Genomic DNA, 21266 nt, shown 5'->3' on the forward strand with positions numbered 1-21266 from the left:
TTTCATTGTTTTTCAGATTCTCTCCCTCACAAAGTTCTTAAAGGCCACTACCAAAGTGTCACTTCATTACTTTACCCACATGGTCTTTCTTCGAAATTAGACCAAAGTTGGATGTTGTCAGGGGATCTAGACTCATGTGTCATCTTGTGGGATATCTTTACTGAAGAAATTTTGCATAAATTCTTTTTGGAAGCTGGTCCAGTAACAAGTCTTTTGATGTCACCAGAGAAGTTTAAAGTAAGACAAAGGGTGAAATATAACACATAAATTTGAAAGTTATATAACGTTATAGAATACTTAATAAGACAAGTAAAAATGACCCATATTTCCAAAGAAAAGAAAGCTGCAAGTTCAATGTTCTTATAATACAACTGGATTTTTTATATATTTATTTCTAATATTTCTATATGAATTTTATTATTTTAACCTACATTATACAGATAATGTGGCTCTAAAGCAAAAGTTTAATCAATGCTTAACTTCGTAAAAGCCACTTAATTGTTTCTCTTCAAGTACTTAGCTCTGTTTTTTTCTCTAGTTTTGTATCTTAGTTTTTAATGAAATTATCTTTTAAAAATAAAAGTAGTACATACTCAACGCAAAAGCAAGTCAAAAGAATCCATAAATTAGAAATTAACTTTTGCCTTCAATAACTTCTGTTTTGCATTGAGCCAAGATCACAGCACTGCATTCCAGCCTGTGCAACAGAGCAAGACCCTGTCAAAAATTTCTTTTTATAAGGATAGTGATAGCTACATTTTTCTTCAAATTCTGTGGGTGTATGTGTATGTGTGTGTGTGTGTGAGAGAGAGAGAGAGAGGAGAAAGAGGAGAAAGAGAGAGAGAGAGAGGGTCTCACTCTGTTACCCTGGCTGGAGTACAGTGGCATGATCATGGCTCACTGCAGCCTCAACCTCCTGGGCTCCAAGGATCCTCCTGCCTCAGCCTTCCCCAGCTAATGTTTTTTATTTTTATTTTTGTAGAGATAGGATCTTACTTTGTTACCCAAGCTGGTCTCCAACTCCTGGGTGCAAGGAATCTTCCCACCTCTGCCTCCCAAAGTGCTGTGATTACAGGGGTGAGCCATTGCACCCAACACATTTTCTTCTTAAATGAATTTTTATTTGCTTATTCATTTATTTATCAGAGAATGAGCTTTAGTAAGTTTGTGAGCATCTACCTTGTGTTGGGCAAAATGAAATAGCTTTAGGTAAAATTTTCTCATGTAATGTCAACTTAAATTCAGCTTTTGTAAAGTCGACTTTAAAAAAAAAAACATGAACAATCAACTTTTGAGTTTCCTCTGTAGTAAAAGGACATGGTAACACAGGTAAAATGACTTTTTAAGTCAGTTAATTTGCTTATAAACATTATTTCTTTATGGTTTATTCCTAACGATAAGATTTGTGTTTACACGGTATGTGGGTATATGTATGTAAGTTTTCTAGAGCACATTGGGCTGCCTGTTCTAGAAGCTGTGGAATGGGCAGTTTCTCCAGGAGTTAAAATGGTTGGGGGAAATGACATATGATCCATTCTACAAGTCTAGGCTCCAGATCTATCACACCTGCCATTTTGTGATTTTTTTTTTTAATTGTACAAGAAAACAAGTGCCCTAACCTTTCCCCATTGCCACCCCCAGAGAGGTTAATGATGAGCAGTGGGTGTCTCAAGATTTCCAAACTGAAGCTTTAAACAAAACAGCCAAAAATTCTGGCTAGATCATTAGAAGCCACCATGGATAGTAACTGTCCTAACCTGTTCAAGGTAACCACATGCTGACTTTTTAAAAAGTCTCTTAAGGATTGTTGTCCTGGGAGCCTATTTTTGGTCCTTATGTCTTTGAGGCTATACATTCAGTTGGAGCTATCTAATGCTTACCTCTTTTAGATTGTGTCTACACTGAGTTTCCTGTTTGGATTAGAATCTGCATAGTTCTGGGAACAGCACCAAATCACATTTTGAGGCTTTAAGTGGAAAATATCAGTTCATGATACCCTTGGGCCTAAGCTTGTGTCTACAAATAGCTTCTTTTTGTGGCAACAAATTAGTTCTGGTGTTTATTTTATTCTGCATTATTTCCGATGTCTGCCTCACTGCCTGAATTTGCTGAGTAATGGTCAAGTCCTTCATTTATCTTATAAGTAGATCTGTCCTGGATTCATGTCTTGACCTTCCTGAGAATCTGTTGAGTTTAAACTCTACTCAGTGTTTAAATCTCCTCTGTAGAGTATGGAAAAATGCTGTAGGAAGCAGAAATATCCTTTTTGTAAATAGGGCTTTAACAAAACTTTTCTATGTTACAGAGGGGAGAAAAAATCCGACTTGATCATAAAGAAAGCATTTGACTATTTACTAACATAAGCATGTTGTTTTTTCACAGCTAAGGGGTGATCAGATAGTTTGCTGTGTGTGCAGTGACCATTCTGTGGCTCTCCTTCACCTTGAGGGAAAGAGTTGCCTCCTGCATGCCCGGAAGCACCTTTTTCCCGTGAAGATGATAAAATGGCACCCGATTGAGAATTTTTTAATTGTTGGATGTGCAGATGACTCAGTCTATATCTGGGAAATTGAAACAGGTAAATTGAAATTTTACTCCTTTCATTCCTTATATATTTGTGATGTACAAGCATTTGACCAGATGGAAAAAGTTTCAGATAAGACAGGGTGATGACCTCACTTGCTTTAACCTTTGTTTGGGCTGCATTTAATGGCTTCAGTTAAAGACCTGTGCAAAATAAAACACAATGGCCTAAGTCAGATCCTGACCAACTGATGATTAGCTGACAGGGCAGTGCACAGGAATGAGCCGGATATTTCTGGAAGCTATAAATAAAAACATAAGTTATCTCCTTTAATTATTAACAAGAGAGAAATTTAGTGTCCTACTGGTCTCAAATTATCATTAAATTCTGCTTTCTTCAGCATGCTCACCATCTCAGCAACATTTTGAGCTAATTGATGATCAGTAATAATGGAATATAATTAATTATAAAACTCCAAAAAGTTGAGTCAGGGAAACTGAAAACTGAGTGGCTCAATTGAACTTTTGATGTCGTAGCATAGAGAATGTAGAGTTTGAACTTTAAAAAAAAAATTACTACATAACTAAAGATTGAGAGTAATGCATTCCAGAAAATGCTGGGAACATATCAAATAAGGTGAGGTAATTAATGAACGTGAGTCAGAGAAGTTCGTTTGAGAGTACATTTCACTGAAACTGTAGTATGATTTTTATTGATTAATCAGTGGTGGTTTTATGTTGGGCGTTATTAACAGACTGGATGGTTTATAATATTGTATGATTTAGAGCCATACTTCACCAAAATAATGGCTATTTTCTTTGCATTTGACTATCGTGTGCAAGTGAGGATGACTAATGTACTAGTGTTTAGAGGGTGCAACATAATACTGCCTTACATCTGTAACTTGTTTTATAGCTTCCATGGGCTTTCCTGCTCATTTTCCCATTTGATTCTCACAACTTCTGAGGTAGATCGAGGAAGTATTATTCACTATTTTATTGGTGAGGAATTTGTAGATCCAATACATAAATGTACAAGATGTACAACTAGTAAGTGGTGAACCAGTTTTAGGGTCTTGGTTGTTCTTTGCACAATATGCACAAAATTAGGAGAGTTTTGGACTTTTTGATTTGAGCAACAGTTAATTACAACAGATAAAATAGGCCCTAAAGCATGAGCTTGCCTCCAGAACCTGTTAGTGGAATCTTTGGTCAAATTACATTACTTCTTTGCTTGTCAATCTCCTCATCTGTGAAATGGGATAATAATACTGCTTTTCTGTTAGGATTAACTGAGCTAATACCTACAATGCTTATAAACAGTACCTGCAGGTGGTAAGCCCTTATTAATAGTTGACTATTGTTACTATCAAAGAATGCAGCAAAGTCTCGACTTCTGCTTGTAAAAAATATGAGCCTGTAAATCACATATGCTTATTAACATGCCCAATTACATTTTCAGTTGTGAACACTTGGTAACTAAACATGTTTTTCATGGGTAACAGAATCCAGCAAGAATAAAGAAATATCTGGGCAATCAAGAGTGTTTATGGTCCCCTTCACCCATTGGGATAGCTTCAGGCTGTGTATATTTATGTATTTTTTTGGCAGAGTGGGAAGTAAGAAAGGAAAGCTAAACTGTTAGTTCTTCTTGAGATTCTATTTATTCCCATTTTGTATTTTAATTTTGTCATTTCTTTTTATACTCCCTCAAATAAATAACCAAATGCTATAGAAAGTTTGAAAAATAAATATAAAGAAAAACAAATAGTACTAGCTTACCAATTAATAAGTGCTATTAATATTTTGATCTACTTTCTGTCAGGCATTTTTCTATGTCAATAGATATTTACTGTATTTTAGTCTATATTGTATTTTAGTCACAGTCCTGGCAGGAAACTGAAGTCAACCTAGCTGAGTCAAGGGAAGGGACTTGAATGAAAGGACTAGTTATAGAGGTGTGGGTAAGGATAAGGGACCAGACAAGGAATGGATGGTGAGGGCCCCTTGCACCCAAACACTGGCAGCATCAGGAAGCTCTGGCCACCTCTAGGACTGAAGCAAAAAGAGGAGAAAACATTGTTGCTGGCACCCAGTGAGAGTCCAAGCTGAGGAGGAGTTGTCACCCCATGAAGTTATAGAAAAGCAGCAGCTCCTGCCAGAGATGCATGACTGGCAGAGAGAGGGGAGGGTTGGAAGAAATTATTTCTTCTTCTGCTGTCACCTCCATTAATTGACTCCACTGTAAGTGAGAGGGAAAGGGCATTCAGTTCTAGGCATCAGCCTCCCTGTGCACAAAGGAAGGAAGGACACAGAAGGGTGGGAAAGGACAGAGTGAGCTGTCACATGGACAATAATCCAGAGAGTGGTCATTATGGACATACTATACTTTAATTCAGGAATCTCATATAGCTGGTTATTTACATTATCTATAAAAAGTTTGTTTTAGAATTTCCATGTCAAACAATATGGACAGGCTAAGTGCCAAACTCACCTGTAAGTTGTTTATCTTTTGGTTATCTATATTACTAGTTTAAAAACAATCTCAACTCAAGATATGCTTGTAATTGGTGATGGTAGTATTAATGATTCTACCCAGACCTTCACATTTGTGATGTGTCTCTTCACTTTTTTAGACATCATCCCATTGACTACCTCATTTGATCCTCACAAGACCCTGTGAAGGCGGCTGGTGGCCCAATTTCCCGTATCACATTCATTCCTTTTGAATAAGTTTATGTTGCTCCATTTAGTCTTGTGTCTGCTATTGCCTTCGTTGTGTTTTGCCTGAAATCTCTACAATTTTAATTTTTGTTAAAATTTAGTGAATTACGTTTATTTTTCCAAGCTGGATTTCGGCTGGCTAAGATGCTTCCATCATGTTTATTGTACTTGGTTTCTGTTTTATCCTTTACTTATAAAGGCGAAATGCTCTGAGATTAGGCATAGTTTCCATTCATATTTTCATAAGCTAGGGGGAAAAATACCAACTAAAGCCAAAACGGGCTAAAAAGAGCTCTGTGATGATATGGAATATACTTGCTCATGGATGTGCCCGGCACGCGAATGATGAATGAATGAGTCAACTAATCCAAATGCTCTTTCTTCAGTAGATTGAGTATGAATGAATTCACCTTAACATTGGCCAGTTGTGGCTCTTAGATCACGGCCTCCCAACTGTAAGCAAGTCCTTAGCTTTCTGCTTTAAGTCTCCCCTAGGGTTTTGCAGTTCACGGGCGTGTTTCACTTTCTCAGGGGAAGGTCTGTATTTCCTACTCCCGTCAGTTTTTCTGGGCCTTGGCCTTTTAGCTTTGCTATTCTCTCCACAGGGTTCATACTTAGTTCCATGCGTGAACAGATCTATTCCTAGTTTCATTTCTTCAGCACTCTACCTCCTCTAACTACGTGAAGGAGGAATACATTGACATGAAGTTATTTATCAGATCTTTCAGCACTAGAGCAACTCCACAGCCCACAGAGAGAAAATAGGAGGTGCCAGTGCAATAAGAGTTTTGAGGAAAGGGGCCTGAAAAGAAATAGCAGGAAAAGGGGCTTGAAGCCAAAAGTCATTATTTCTCAACTTGCCAAAATTCAGCGTCGGTGGGAGCTTGAGAAGTATGGGGTATAGCATAAGTCTCTGTGCCACCCTTCCTTGATTATAGAGGACAGGATGTGAAGCCTCTTCCATTTTTCACAAACACTTTATAACACCCTATTCTCACTTTACTTATGAGTCTCTTTGGCAGAATACACAAGCATATTTTAGAGTTATGCGCCACTGTGCCTATTTTATCTTGGACTGATAAGGGATGTTTCTTTCTGTGCTAGGTGGCATAGTCAGATGCATGGCAGGGTAAGTTTTCAGATCATAGGTGGGCACACTCACCTCTTAGAAGTGGCAAACAGCTGAGGTCAAGAAGTGTTTGTGTGTGACACTGAGGGCCCTCGTCCTCTGGCTAAAAATGTAGTACTGCCAGGTTAGGAGTGATGAGGGCCTCTAGTTTTGCTTATTGATTTGCCAGATGTCCCATGATGTGTAGGCCTGATTAGGAAAGGAAAATATTACAGATGTCATTTTGATTAATATTTGAGCTCCCACAGTGTATTTGGCACTGACAACTCTGGGCGGCTTTGTTGCCCTCATTGCTGTGAGACACAATAGGGATAATATGCATTACTGATTTTATTTTCCCTAAAATACACACCAGAAATAAATCTTAGCTCTGAGCTAATTATTCTTTTAAGAATTGAACTTAACATAATTCTGAGTACTACTCTTTTCACGGCAATGGATTTACGTAGCAGATAATTTGTGTAATAAATTTCTTATGTGTTATTAATGGGACTTTCTACTGAAGGTCTTCTGTTAAGTGTACAGGTTATGTCGAGAAATATGACATATTAAGCCACTGCATTTTTTGTGTCTGGGACAATGAAAATATGTTTGTTTAAAAATAAGGCTTTGAAAAAATATCTTAAGATGGATCAGAAACACTGTTTGTTGTAGAGGGCTGCATAGTAGAAATTTTCTGCTTTGTGGTCCATGGGATCTTTGTTGCAACTACTGAACTCTGCTATTGTAGTAGAATAGAATCCATAGACATTACGTCAAGGAGGGGGTGAGACTATGTTCCAATAAAACTTTATTTACAACAGGCAGCGGCTGGATGGCCTGTATCTATAATTTACAGACCCCTGAGAATGATAATTGTTCTTTTCAAAGACACTGTTTCCATAATAACTCATTCTTAAGGGAGCATAAAATGTTCAATCCATTATACCTCACTGTCTGTAACCAGGATGGGTATCCTTATACCCATTTCACTTGTGAGGAAATGGAAAACAGAAAGCTTTTGTGAGTCTGAAGGTCCCCAGGGTAGGCTCTGGCACAGGCACTAGTTTATATGTCTCCTTCTTCCATTCTGGCATGTTCTTCACTTATCGTGCAATAGGAACACCTCTTGCAGGTGGAGGTCAGGCTTTTGAGACTGTCAAGCAGGGATTTAGATAAGAACAGCTCTGTAAAGAAAGGGGATGACTGCCAGGAAACCTCCTACAAGTTCTCCTGAAAGAGAGGGTCTCTGGATGTCTCTCAGAGCTTGGCTCTAAATTTACACAGAGTTCTAACAGCTCTGGTCATCCGAATTCTCAGATGACAGGTTAGCTGCAGCAAATTACAAGTGGGGAGGCCGTTCATGGTGGGCACTCTGAGAGCAAATGCGACAGCTGATGGGAAGGGAGGAGATGCAAAAGCTATGTATCACTGCTCAGGGCTGTCTTTCTTGTGCCCATAGGAAGATATGTGCCAAAATATAAAAATGCTGAAATTGTTTCCCCTACTCAGCAAGCTTCTACAGATCTCTGTACAGACCATGGGAAGCTGCCAGTCCACATCCCGTGACTCCTGTTGGAGAACTGGGCTTGCTTCTTCCCAGGTACTGCTGGGCTCCAGGAGGACTATTTGAAAGTTTTGTATTCATGGTGGATTCCAGATATAAGGACATCTCAGAAGCAGCTTGGGGGTTGGGTTCAGGGGACTGAAGTCTTTGACCAATTAGTGGGTAGAAATCAGAGTCTATTGGAGTCTATTTTTGTTCGTGTCTTCCAGTTCCTGCTCAGGTAATGTGGGCTGTGTAACACTGAGCAGAAAGCCTCATGACTGCAGCATGGCATGAGAACCCAGCCTCTGATTATGACATGGTTTCTGTTGGAAAACACACTCCAAGTTTTAAAACAAGCACCTTTCATACAAAGCATTGAAACAAAACCTATTCATAAGAAATTAAGGAAATAAGAAAGAAGATATGTTTCAGAGTTATTTTTACCACAGGTGTTACATTTTCTTTTTTTGCCTTGCCAGCAGGAAATCAAAACGTCTATCTTTTTCTTCCTAGAATTAGTAGTAGTTAGCTGGAAAATTAATCAATCCATAATACTGCCAAGTGGAATATATGTTCTTCCATGGTTTCAAAGTGCTGAGGCTTAGAAATAACTAATTTTAAAAGTTTTTGAAAAAAAAAAAAAAGGATAAAAATTTTAAAATGAGTTTTGTCAACTAACAGCTAATAGCTCATGTTTTTAGAAAATATTCGGTGTTTAATTTTCTCCTATAGGTTTGAGTTTGCTTTAATAGTTTACAACAACAGGTATGTAGAATACATGCAACACACAGTTTTTCAAAAATATAGTCATATTTGCCTCAATAGACTAGAATTGTGTGTTAATTTCCTACTTTGCCATACCAAAATATCATACAAGTTTACTACATGGAGAAGTAATCTGCCAGTCCCCAGGTTTTACTTGGTCACCTTCTTTCATGGTGACCAAGTAAATACAACATCTGATATTCCTATACATATAAAATAACATGAAAAAATCACACTAGTGACCAACTATACCATTCTGAGAAACAACATTGCTTGGTTTTCTCCTCAAGGTCACCACTTTGTAGATACTGGGGCAAAGTTATGTTGTGTTGACAGCCTCGTCAGCATAACCAGTGAACGACTTTCATTATAGGTAAGTTAAAGGTAGCTTTGGAGTATGCCGCATCCTGCAGGTAATAGTCTCTCTAGTATGTCATTTTCTTGAGGACACATTATTTTGTTGTGGTAGATTACAGATGGAACCCTCTTGGGATGATTGGTTTTAGAAAAGAAAAATAGGATACATTAAAGTATAGGGCGGGATTTTTCTTGTATCACCTTTTCCAGGCCTCTTTCTTCTTTATTATAATAATTACCGATGTTATTACTCAACATATATTTTTAGTTTACTGCCAATTTTTTGAATCTTTATTTCTTTCTCCTTTGCCCTGATTATCACAGCTACACTATAATTTGTGATTTTGATTCATGCAATATTGTGTGTGCACGTTTGCATGCATATGCACATGCTTTTGTACATGAACTTTGCAGTTTAGCTACAAAATATTTACACAATTATCAAAATTTGATCTCTTAAGTAGGTGGCAATGCCGAGAGGAGTTATGTACATGAGCCCTGGGGGGAGTCAGATTGCCTGGGTTTGAATTCTTGTTTCATTCTTTTTGTTGTATATTACATAAATCAAGTTTGAACTCCTCAAAACACCATCTCTTGATTGCAGCTAACGCTGAATAAATATTAACTATTGTTTATTTATTTACTTTTATTTTTTATTTTTGAGAAGGAGTCTTGCTCAGTGGCCAGGCTGGAGTGCAGTGGTGCAATCTCAGCTCACTGCAACCTCCATCTCTCAGGACCAAGCGATTCCCCTGCCTCAGCCTCCTGAGTAGCTCGGACTACAGGCGTGCACCACCACACCCAGCTAGTTTTTGTTGAGACAGGGTTTCACCATGTTTGCCAGGATGGTCTCAATCTCCTGACCTCGTGATCCACCCGCCTCAGCCTACCAAAGTGCTGGGATTACAGGTGTGAGCCACCGCGCCAGGCCAACTATAGTTTATTTTAAATCCTTCATGAATTACCATACTAGTTTGTACTAAGCTTTCATTATTCCTGACTCCTTAACTCCCTCTCTCCATTCTAGTTGTGCTCAACGATTATTTCCTGTTCTGATGAAATGCATACTACTGTGAAGGACACTAGAATTATCGCTTATGGTTTCCCTTCTTAAAGAGCTTTCGGTATAATCAGGGAAAACTTGTACCTTTGAAACCATTTGAAAAAATATAAAGCAACATATAAGAAAGTGGTACGGGACATGGATGAACCTGGAAACCATCATTCTCAGCAAACTGACACAAGAGCAGAAGATCAAACACTGCATGTTCTCACTCATAGGCGGGTGTTGAACAATGAGAACACATGGACACAGGGAGGGGAGCACTACACACTGGGGTCTGTTGGGGGAAAATGGGGGAGGGACAGCAGGGGGTGGGGAGTTGGGGAGAGATAACATGGGGAGAAATGCCAGATATAGGTGAAGGGGAGGAAGGCAGCAAATCACTCTGCCATGTGTGTACATATGCAACAATCTTGCATGTTCTTCACATGTACTCCAAAACCTAAAATGCAATAAAAAAATAAAATAAAAAAGAAAGTGGGCCGGGCGCGGTGGCTCAAGCCTGTAATCCCAGCACTTTGGAAGGCCGAGGCGGGTGGATCACAAGGTCAAGAGATCGAGACCATCCTGGTCAACATGGTGAAACCCCGTCTCTACTAAAAATACAAAAAATTAGCTGGGCATGGTGGTGCGTGCCTGTAATCCCAGCTACTCAGGAGGCTGAGGCAGGAGAATTGCCTGAACCCAGGAGGCGGAGGCTGCGGTGAGCCGAGATCGCGCCATTGCACTCCAGCCTGGGTAACAAGAGCGAAACTCCGTCTCAAAAAAAAAAAAAGAAAGTGGTATATGGAATGTACTCAAGTCCCCAAATGTACTGATGAGTGGTCCTGTGGGGAGCATTTTATGACTTGTTCCCATTGCACAATGCACTTTCCCTCTCATACTTACACTTTTGGGGTTAACATCTGTCTTTCTCACTAAACTAAAAACATCTTGAGGGCAAGAATTATGCCTGTCTTGTTCACTGTTTTATTTCTAGGAGCTTAAATGGCACCTGACACATAGGAAGAACTCAACAAATATTTATTGAATGAAAAAATATTTAGCTTCCATGAGCACAAATAATGCCACATGATTAAGTATTCACCTTCCATATGTCAAACTAATACTACTGCCCAGTCTTCAAAGACAGAAGATTTTATCACTGTTAACATGTGCAGTCTTTGGCAAATCCCTAAATTGATCGGAGCCCTAGTTTCTTCATGGTAAAGATGAAGACACTGAACACACAATGTTTACAGAAAAGATGTGGAAGTTTGAAGTTACTGTATGTGGAATACTGGCTTTTATTTTTGTTAAATATCAGCCTCTGTCTGTCTGTCTGTCTCTCTCTCTCTCTCTCTCTCTCTCTCTCTCTCTGTAAATGTTTGCTGTAATAAAAAAGAAACCCTAGCAGCAAAAGAAAAAAATAGATGAATTGATGCTTACACAAGTTAAAAACTTTTGTGTATCAAAGGTCATTATCAAGAATGTGAAAAGACAGTCTATAGAATGGGAAAAGTAATTTTCAAATTATACATCTGTTAATGGTCTAATATTCAGAATATATAAGGAACTCTTATGGCACAGCAACAAAAGACAAGTCACTCAATTTTGCAAAGAACATAGGGCTGGGCATGGTAGCTCATGCCTATAATTTCAGCACTTTGAGAGGCTGAGGTGGGAGGATCACTTTAGTCCAAGAGTTTGAGACAAGATTAAGCATCATAGTGAGATCCTGCCTCTACAAAAAAGAAAAACATTACCCAGGTACAGTGGTACATGGCAGTATTCCCAGCTATTCTGTAGGCCAAGGTGGGAGGATCACTTGAGCTGAGGAGGTTGAGGCTACAGTGAGCTGTAATTGTGCCACTGTGCTCCAGCCTGGGTGACAGAGTGAGACCCAATAAAGGTTATCAACATCATTATTCTTCAGGGAAATGCAAATCAAAATCACAATTAAATGCCACTTCATGTTTACTAGTATACTTACAATTAAAAAGGTGGAAAACAAAGAGTATTAGCAAAAATGGGGAAAACAGGAACCCATGTACATTGCTGATGGGAATATAAAATGGTGCCACCAACGTAGAAAACCGTATGACGTTTCCTCAAAAAGTTAAAAACAGAGTTACCAAATGACCCAGAAATTCCACTCCTACGTATATACCTAACAGAAATAAAAACATACCCACATAGACACTGGTACATAAATGTTTACAGTAGAATTATTCATAATGACCAAAGTATAGAAACAACCCAAATATCCATCAGTGGAGGAATCTCCATAGACTAATCTCCTGTTGATCTAACAAATCATAATATACACAGACAATGAAGTATTAGTTACCTTCAAAACAAATGAAGTACTGACCTGTGCTACAACTTGGATGAACCTTGAAAGCATGCTAAGTGAAAGAAGTCATACATACACAAAAATGCACATATTGTATGATTCTTTTTTATATGAAATATCCAAAAAAGGCAGATGCATAGAGACAGAAAGCAGGTTGGTGGTTGTCAGGAGATGCAGTTGAGGAAGGGTGAGGAATATGGGGAGTGATTACTTAGTGGGTATGGAGTATTCTTTCAGGAAGATGAAAATGTTTTGAAACTAGAGACGGTGGTTACACAACATTTTCAATGCACTAAATGCCACTGAATTGTATATTTACTGCATATTATGTCAATGTTACCTCAATTAAAAAAAAAGTACAGTAAGTATAAAAACATTTCTTAAAAGCAGTAGAATCTCATCATTTGCAGAAAATAATTGCTAAATGTTGATCTATTATACTTTCAATGCTTTCTTTCTTTTACATATTAACATCCATAAAAAGATGCTCACATTTATTTTCATATTGTGATTTTAATGTCTTGCTGATTTTTTAAAAATATAATTGATACCCTATGGAATCATATCTATTTTATTTTCAAATGTTAAATCATTATTGGAAAAAAAAGGGTTCATTGACATCCCCAGATTGCTGACGGGGTTCATGGCATAAAAAAAAGTTAAGAACTCCTGTTAGTCTAAGAGATTTTGAATTACTCAATGGTAGCAGTACAGTTGGGAAGTATACTGCTATTTCACTTTTCAGGCTGCCTTTATTTGCCTTCCATATACTTTTTTAAATAGTCAGAGCAAAAATACAGTAATAAGAAAGAGTTTGACCTTGCTTCGAACCAAATTAAATCAAACAATTAATACTACATCACTAAAGAGAGGCGTATAAGTCCCATTGTATATTTGTTTTTCATTTCAATGTAGAGACAAGGCCCAGCAGACATCTTTACATGCACGTACATGTAAACAGACATGTGAGTGCATGCTCCCACCCCGCAGTCCCCCCCAAGTCATAGTCTTTAGTTCCATCTGATGAACATGGATCTCTACGTTGGTGAAGTTATGTAATTGTTAATTTGATCTTATAATTCTACAAACTTTTCAAAGTAAGGAAATTCCAAGGATGAAGTAGTAAAATGATCTGCCTGGGGTAGTTTCTGATGTGCTTTGTAAAATTCAGGTATCCCATTGAAAGGCTGTTAACAAAATAAGTGCATGTAATTTTTTCCCCAAATTTGGAGTTTTTGTCAGTTTTTGCTAGTTATAAACATTGGAAGAATTATCTACATTTTATTACAGAATTATACTTTATATAAACATATTTCTACATAGTTTTTAAGTATCCATGACTTATTTAAAAAATTCTGCATCATGATTCACTTTTTTTCAAGTGACACACATGTATTTGTGTGTGTGTGTGTGTGTGTGTGTGTGTATCCATTTTAATTGAGATATTATTCAACTCCAACTTTTTTGGTTCTCCTGGCATCTTAATATACATTAGGCATATTACTGTGGTATTTGCAGGATGTCTTCAGAACATTTTGTATGCTCAGAAACAAATAGGAAAATCAATATAGTCTCATTCTAATGATAAAAATAAATATTGTCTGCTCTTAAAATTACTTTCACCAATTAAGTCCCACCCTTTGCTGCCTTTATTGTTTCCTTTGGCAGTTGTTATCTTCCTGGGTTTTCCTTTAGTAAAGAAAATACTGGCCGTAATCAGTTTTAGCGATTCCTGTGGTCTGATTACACTTTTGGATTGAGTTCTGGCTGAGTACTTTGTTATGTATCTGGTGTCTGTATTTAATGTTTATGGGGGTTTCACCTACAGCAGGAGAAAAAGAAACACATCAGGATGGCTCCTCTTTGGCTCCTCCTTAACTAGGTCCTTTCTGCAAGCATTTTATATGACACTGGGAACGTTAGTGGGTTTCACAGCTGCAACGTCTAGTGGAAATAAACCCAAAGGAGCCATCTGCCCTCCCCACGCTGCCTTCTTTCAGTTCCCTAGCAACTTCCCAGTAGCCAGCTGCCACAGAAACAATTGGAAACGCAAGACTCAGTGGACTGTAATGATTGTTATTTTCTGGGAAAGTAGGTTCTCTGATTTGGCTGAGAGATAAAGGATACTGGATGCACTTGATTCAACTGGCTGCATCAATAATGCCCAACTCCTACCATCAACTTACCTGTTAGGATTTGATGGGAAAGGTCTTTTGTGTTTCTAGGGATGCACTAGATGAAGACAAATTCAAAGGTCAAGTCCTTGGCTTGGGAGTTGTGACCAGAGAATTTGACTGAAGGGAATGTATCTTTTGTGCTGCAAATAATGTTGGCTGCCACCCTCAGCCTTGTCAATACATCCCAGGCATAGATTGACCCACCACTTTCCCCAGCCCTTTTTTACATTTGAGGGAAACATGTTCCATTCCAGTTAGGCCCATGTGCTGAGAAGACAAAGGACCTGCTTCAGCCACTTGGAGCATCTGAGTACCCAACACTCCACTGAAGGGCACAAGATGTCATCTTACACTTGAGCAGATAGCAACTTGTTTTCATAAATTTAGTAAATGTATTGTACTTTATGCTAATAAAAACTTCCGAAAATTTATGGGGTTGGGATTCTAGGAAGATAACTAAAATAAGATTTGATTTAAAAAAGCCAGTTTAACCCATGATTTGCGCTGCAGGTTAACTTTCTTTGGTCCCACATTTTTCTTACTTCCAGAAGTATCAACCATAAGTCAAGTTTGAAAATTACAATTAATTGTTCTTTATTAAATGTTTATCATTTAGAAAGAGAACGTCTCTCCATTTCTTACAACCCTGAGAGTTTTCTTCAGCTTGGTCTGTTAGGAATGTTATCTCTCATCAATGATTGTATAAAGAAACTTGTGTTTCTTTTACACACTGAATTTAACAGAATTGTTAGTACATTATGATCTAATCGTAGATGGCAGAGACAAAACAATCAGCCAAACTTGGGTTTGGAATTGCCTGACTAAGCACACTCATATAGATATAAATGGAAGCTAAATGCATGAACTAATATCCTATTTTGTAGGACACCGGGCATTCTATTAACCCATCTTATCTCAGAGAATATTTCTGGTTACCTCTGGCCACCTCACTCCCAGTTATGTGGAGTGTAGGCCCACATTCTCTTAGCCAAAATTTGTAAATCTAAAAATCTCTGAAAATAAATGTTTTTAATAGTTTATAGTAAAGCAACAAAACCAAACCTTAAATTGCTGAAGGTTATTCATTTCACTAAGTATTCTTTCTTTTCTTTCTTTTTTTCTGCAGATATGTAACATGTTTGATGACTGTCTCCTCTGTTAGACCCTACTCCACTTATTATATAATATGCACATGTGCATTATTTTATCTCTCGAAAATCTGAAAGTTCATGAATTCTAAATTCCTATGGTTTTAAATGTTTTGCATAAGGAATTATGGGCTTTTATTATTTTTCCGAGATTATTCCCAAAGTAATTGGTGGTTTCCTACAAAATATCATCTATATGCTGTATCTTTGCCTCCCATTCATTTAACACAGTTTAATCTAGCTTCTGCCACACTTTTTCCATTGGAACTCTTTTTCCTGTACCTCACAGCCAAGCTGAGTTGCCATTCTCTGAGTCACAGTTACTTGACTTGTCTGCAATCACTCTGCCAACAACGTCCTTCTTCTCTCTCTCTCCATCTTCAGCCTCACATAACACTACCTTCTCCTAATGGCCAGTGGCCCCTCTTTCTCAGACTGCCCCACTTCTACAGGCTTTCTGTATGTTATTCTTGGGGTTTATTCTCAGAGTTGTAATTTTGTAATTTTCTTTGGGCTATCTTATTAACACAGATGCATTTTTATTATGATGATTGTGGTAAAATATAAACAAAGATGAGGGATATTTATGTAACATAGAATTTATTTACCATTTTAAGCTTTTTCAAAGGTACAGTTCAGTGGCATTAAGTACATTCACATTGTGTTGTGCAACCATCACTACCATCCATCTCCAGAACTTTTTCAGCTTCTCTAAATGAAGCTCCAAACCCTCTGAACGTAGTGCCCCATTTGTCCTTTCCCCTGGAAACTACTATTCTACTTTCTGTTTCTATGAATCTACCTACTCTGGGTTGGGTGTATCATATAAACGGAATCATGCAATATTTGTTTTTTTGTGACTGGTTTATTTCACTTAGCATGATGTCTTCAAGTTTCATACATTTTGTAGCATGTGTCAGAATTTCATCCTTTTTAAAGTCTGAATGATGTTCCATTTTCAGACATATACAACATTTTATTCATCTGTTCATTGTCTGATGGACAGTGGAGTGGCTTCTACCTTTTGGCTATTGGGAATAATGCTGCTATGAACATGGGTGTACAAATATCTATTCACATCCCTGTTTTCAGTTATTTGGGGCATATACCCAAAAGTCAACACAGGTGCTTTTGACCACGATCTATACATTCTGAGAGGTGAGGGCTAGAACCTTGTGGCATAGGATAAGCAGCCACACATACTGGGGTCTTTACCAGACAGGGCCACAAGAGGGAGGAAGAGCAAGTTGTTCTTTTTTTTTTTTTTTTTGTATTTTCAGTAGAGATGGGGTTTCACTATGTTGGCCATCTCGAACTCCTGACCTCGTGATCCTCCCGCTTTGGCCTCCCAAAGTGCTGGGATTACAGGCATGAGCCACCACGCATGGCCAGAAGAGCAAGTTGTTCTTTAATTAAGAATTGGGAAGGACAAAGGCTGATGCCAGAAAACCTCTGTTCTGTAAGTCTACCTCTATAGTAGAGATAAAGTATGTGCACCTGTATTCAAAACACCTAGAGGAAGTGGCAGCAGAGATTATAAACTACAGAAATAAGGATGATAGTGAGAAGGGATGGGGTAGAATGCTCTGATCAAAGAAGAAGAAAAAGGAAATGGTTCTGTAGAATTAAGAGCCGACCAAAGACCACTGGCTATATAGGGAAACTGTGTAGCCGTTTCATGGAAGTCCTAATCAGTACCTGCTTCTTAACCCCAACACTATCAATAATGTCTAGTAATGAAGTTGGATTATTTGAAAGATAAACTATTGCTACATTTATTTTGTAAGCCTCCAGTAAAACATAGAATTATACTTTTCAGAGGTGGCAAAAACATTAAAAAATAATATGTTTTAAAAGCAGATGGATTGGGATCTTCCTGGTTTTTTACATGAACTATTGAAAAATTTCCCGATTGTCTTGCCAGTGAAGGTCTTCTTCAATTATCTTCTCTGTGTTGCCAACCAGCCATTCCCTACTTAGAATCTATCCCTAAACCTGCCAGTCCCCATGGTCTCTGGCAGAAATGTAACTCTACCACATAGCATTATGGCCTTTCCTGTCTTTTTAGTTAAAATATCTTCCCTAATCACCCTCCCAATCACAGGAGACACTAATACCCTGTTGGTTATTCTTCCTGAATCTCCATTTCTTTGCACTTAACTGGATTGTTTTAAGAATTAAATGGCACTTAAAAATACTCAATTAGTGGCAGTTTTACTGATGATGATGATAACAAAGAAGAGAAGGATGAGAAAACAATATTTTATCTCTTACATATGCTTCTTTATTAGTCTGTTCTCACACTGTTAATAAAGACGTAGCTGAGACTGGGTAATTTATAAAGAAAAGAGGTTTAATTGACTCACAGTTCTACATGGTTGGGGAGGCCTCACAATCATGACAGAAGGCAAATGAGGAGCAAAGTCATGTCTTCCACGGCAGCCAGCAAAAGAGAGCATGTGCAGGGAAACTTGCCTTTACAGAACCACTAGACTTATTCACCATCATGAGAACAGCACAGGAAAGACTGGACCCCATGATTCAATTATCCCCCACTAGGTCCCTCCCAGGACACTTGGGAACTATGACAGCTAAAATTCAAGATTTGGATGAAGATGCAGCCAAACCATATCAGCTTCCTTTGGAAATAGAGCCCTTTAAAAGGAATGTTTTGATGTGTTATATCCAATAAGTAACTTAACCTACAATTAAGAGCATAAGGGGAAAAATCTACTTTTGAAATATTTTAAAACTAAAAAATAATATATCTGGTATAATAAATTTAAACAATGCAATGTGAATGAAATTTCAAAATACTTAGAAAAAGTATAATTTTATAGTTTTGTATATAATAGGTAATCGTACAATTAATTATATTATTCACATTATACTTAAGAAACACTTGGCTGTGAATATCTACCTCTTAAATTGGTTGTAAGTTGTATTTAGTCTTAGAGTGAAATTAAAAATTAAAATTTAGTCACAGTCGATTTTTGTTTTTTTTGAGATGGGAGTCTCACTCTGTAGCCAGGCTGGAGTGCAGTAGTGCAATCTCGGCTCACTGCAACCTCTGCCTCCCAGGTTCAAGCAATTCTCCTGCCTCAGCCTCCCAAGTAGAATAGCTGGGACTATAGGCATGTGCCATCACACCTGGCTTTTTGAATTTTAGTAGAGACGGGCTTTTACCATGTTGGCGAGGATGGTCTCAATCTCCTGACCTCGCGATCTGCCCACCTTGGACTCCCAGTGTCATAGTAGATTTTATGCTGCTAGCATGTGTTTAAGAAGAGGGAATTTTTAATAAGTAGATACCTTATCAAGAAAACCCTAGTTTAAAATGTGCTGAAAATTAATGCATTCTTTGCTATCTTTATGCATCTCAGCAACTTTAAACCTCCATGTGTTTCAATCCTTTTTTTCTTTCAATTGTCCCCCACCACACCTCTTTATTCCGTTTTTCTGGAGGTCAGTGGTCAGAATTAGATGTGAGGGTTGAATGTGGCCCAGCCGATAAATCCCAGCACTGCTGTGAATGTGCTGGAGGCTATGGCAGAGCTGGGGTTAAGATGGTGGTGGTTAGAGACTTTTAAAAAATGTATTCTATATACCCTTAAGGTATAGAAGGTTGATGTGAAGCCAATCTACTTTTCTTATCATATTAGGGCCTCTATATAGCACAAAATGAGCCGAGTCTTTGACACTCTATTTTATGGCTGAATTTATTATATCAACTATATTTAGGAATGAAGACAAGTGTATTTATGACTAATTTAATGTTTTTAGACTTGTTCCCTTTTCCCACCTTTCCATTTTTTCTAGTTAACTAAATTTGATACCTCCAAGGCCCCGGTCTATGGTCAGAACCCCCATCAGTTATACATTTCCTGGAGTAAGATGCAGTAACTTTGAAATGGTTTTGTTAGGAAGGGGGCATCGATCTCCATACAGGTTTCTGAGCAAGGCAATGAACTTCATGAGTAACTGAAGATAAATGATAAATTGTACAACAGACCCAATGGTAAAATTTCTTGAGTTGTGGAATTTGATTTAACGGTCAGTCAGCTGTTTTGTTACAACCTAAGTTTTATGAATTTGATTATCAAATTTGGTAGTGAGATCATTTTTTAAAACTTCTTCTGTTTCAGAGAGAGTGTTTCAAAAGCGGACTTTGAAATATAATTGAGCTTTTAATCACTTGCCCAATATCATAATGGACTCAGCTAGGAAACACCTACCTAATATGGAAGAGACCTAATTCTATAATGTATCTACTCACATGCTTTTACTATTAAGCTTTGTTCATTTAAATACAATTATTTGCTAAATAATTCTTATTATGTGATTAGTGATGAATATATATGCTTTTCCACAATCCAATAATAAGCAGAATATTTAATTTAAAATGTTTCCCTTTTTTTGTGAAACAAACTTAAGATTTGTTGGTTTACATTGCATGTACTTTGGATGGTCTGGGAGAATTTTATATTTCTATAGAAATGCTGTTTCTACAATGTTCTTCTTTGGAAAGACACCATGAGTTACAGTAAGTCAATTAGTCTCGAATGTAATTATGTATAATTTTAACATAAAGAAAATGTTTCTGTACAACATGATAAAGTGTTAATCCATCTGGGTGTTGTTGTTTAGCCTTAATTTTCTCTTGATCGTTTGTAGATGGATTCATCAAAGGACTACGATTTCTTTTTAAATTATTTCTCTCCCTTTGAGGATAATAGCTATTCTTTTTTTTCATAGACTTACTGGACTTAGTTAATTTGTAGGAGGAAGTAAGTAATTTAAAGCTATTCATACATTGATAGTCGGCTAGAATACTTTTGTTGATTTTGGAAAGTAAATATCAGTGGAAGCTGAAAAATAAAATTTCTTTTTCTTTTTTTTTCCTTTGTCCAAATCTCATTCTGTCACCCAGGCTGGAGTCCAGTGGCATGGTCATGTCTCACTGCAGTCTTGACATCCCAGGCTCAAGCCATCCTCCCACCTCAGCCTTCAGAGTAGTAGGGACTACAGGTGCAAGCCACCACGCCCAGCTATTTTTTGTATTTTTTGTAGAGATGAGGTTTTGCCATGTTGCCCAAGCTGGTCTTGAACTCATGAGCTCAAGGGATTAGCCCACCTTGGTCTTGGTCTCCCAAAGTGCTGAGATTACAGGAGTGAGCCACCACGCCCCACCAAAAAAAATATTTAAGAAGGCAGCAAATATTAAAAATATGCACATATTACAAGGAAAATAAAATCAAAGAAACAACTTCTGGCTATTTGGAAGGGGATTGAAGTGTAGAATGTGACTGCCCCTTCTTCCCCTTCTTTAGGTAGATGTTTAGATCTTTTCTGTCAGTGCAGCAGATATACAGAAATGTGCTCTTTACTCTGTGCCCTGCTCTTCTACTGCAATTGAAGGCCACATCCTTCATTCTACATGTCATGCTTTAAGATAGCCTAATATTGCAAAATCAGATCTTGTAACCAGTATATCACAAAGTGATTATTTGCTCTATT

General features: G+C 37.7%; 1 protein-coding gene across 2 annotated transcripts in view; it reads left to right on the forward strand.

Moving 5' to 3' along the window:
• Window positions 1-21266, forward strand: part of WDR72 (WD repeat domain 72) — a 163196-nt gene that overhangs the window by 13215 nt on the left and 128715 nt on the right. For both annotated transcript variants that reach the window (XM_032297405.1, XM_032297406.1), the window contains exons 8-9: window positions 17-237; window positions 2383-2578. In XM_032297405.1, the coding sequence (XP_032153296.1) occupies window positions 17-237; window positions 2383-2578 (417 nt within the window). The remainder of the gene's footprint in view (window positions 1-16; window positions 238-2382; window positions 2579-21266) is intronic.

Source organism: Sapajus apella, unplaced genomic scaffold, assembly GCF_009761245.1.
Source record: "Sapajus apella isolate SASKATOON/1434 unplaced genomic scaffold, GSC_monkey_1.0 scaffold37, whole genome shotgun sequence".
Classification (NCBI taxonomy): Eukaryota; Metazoa; Chordata; class Mammalia; order Primates; family Cebidae; genus Sapajus; species Sapajus apella.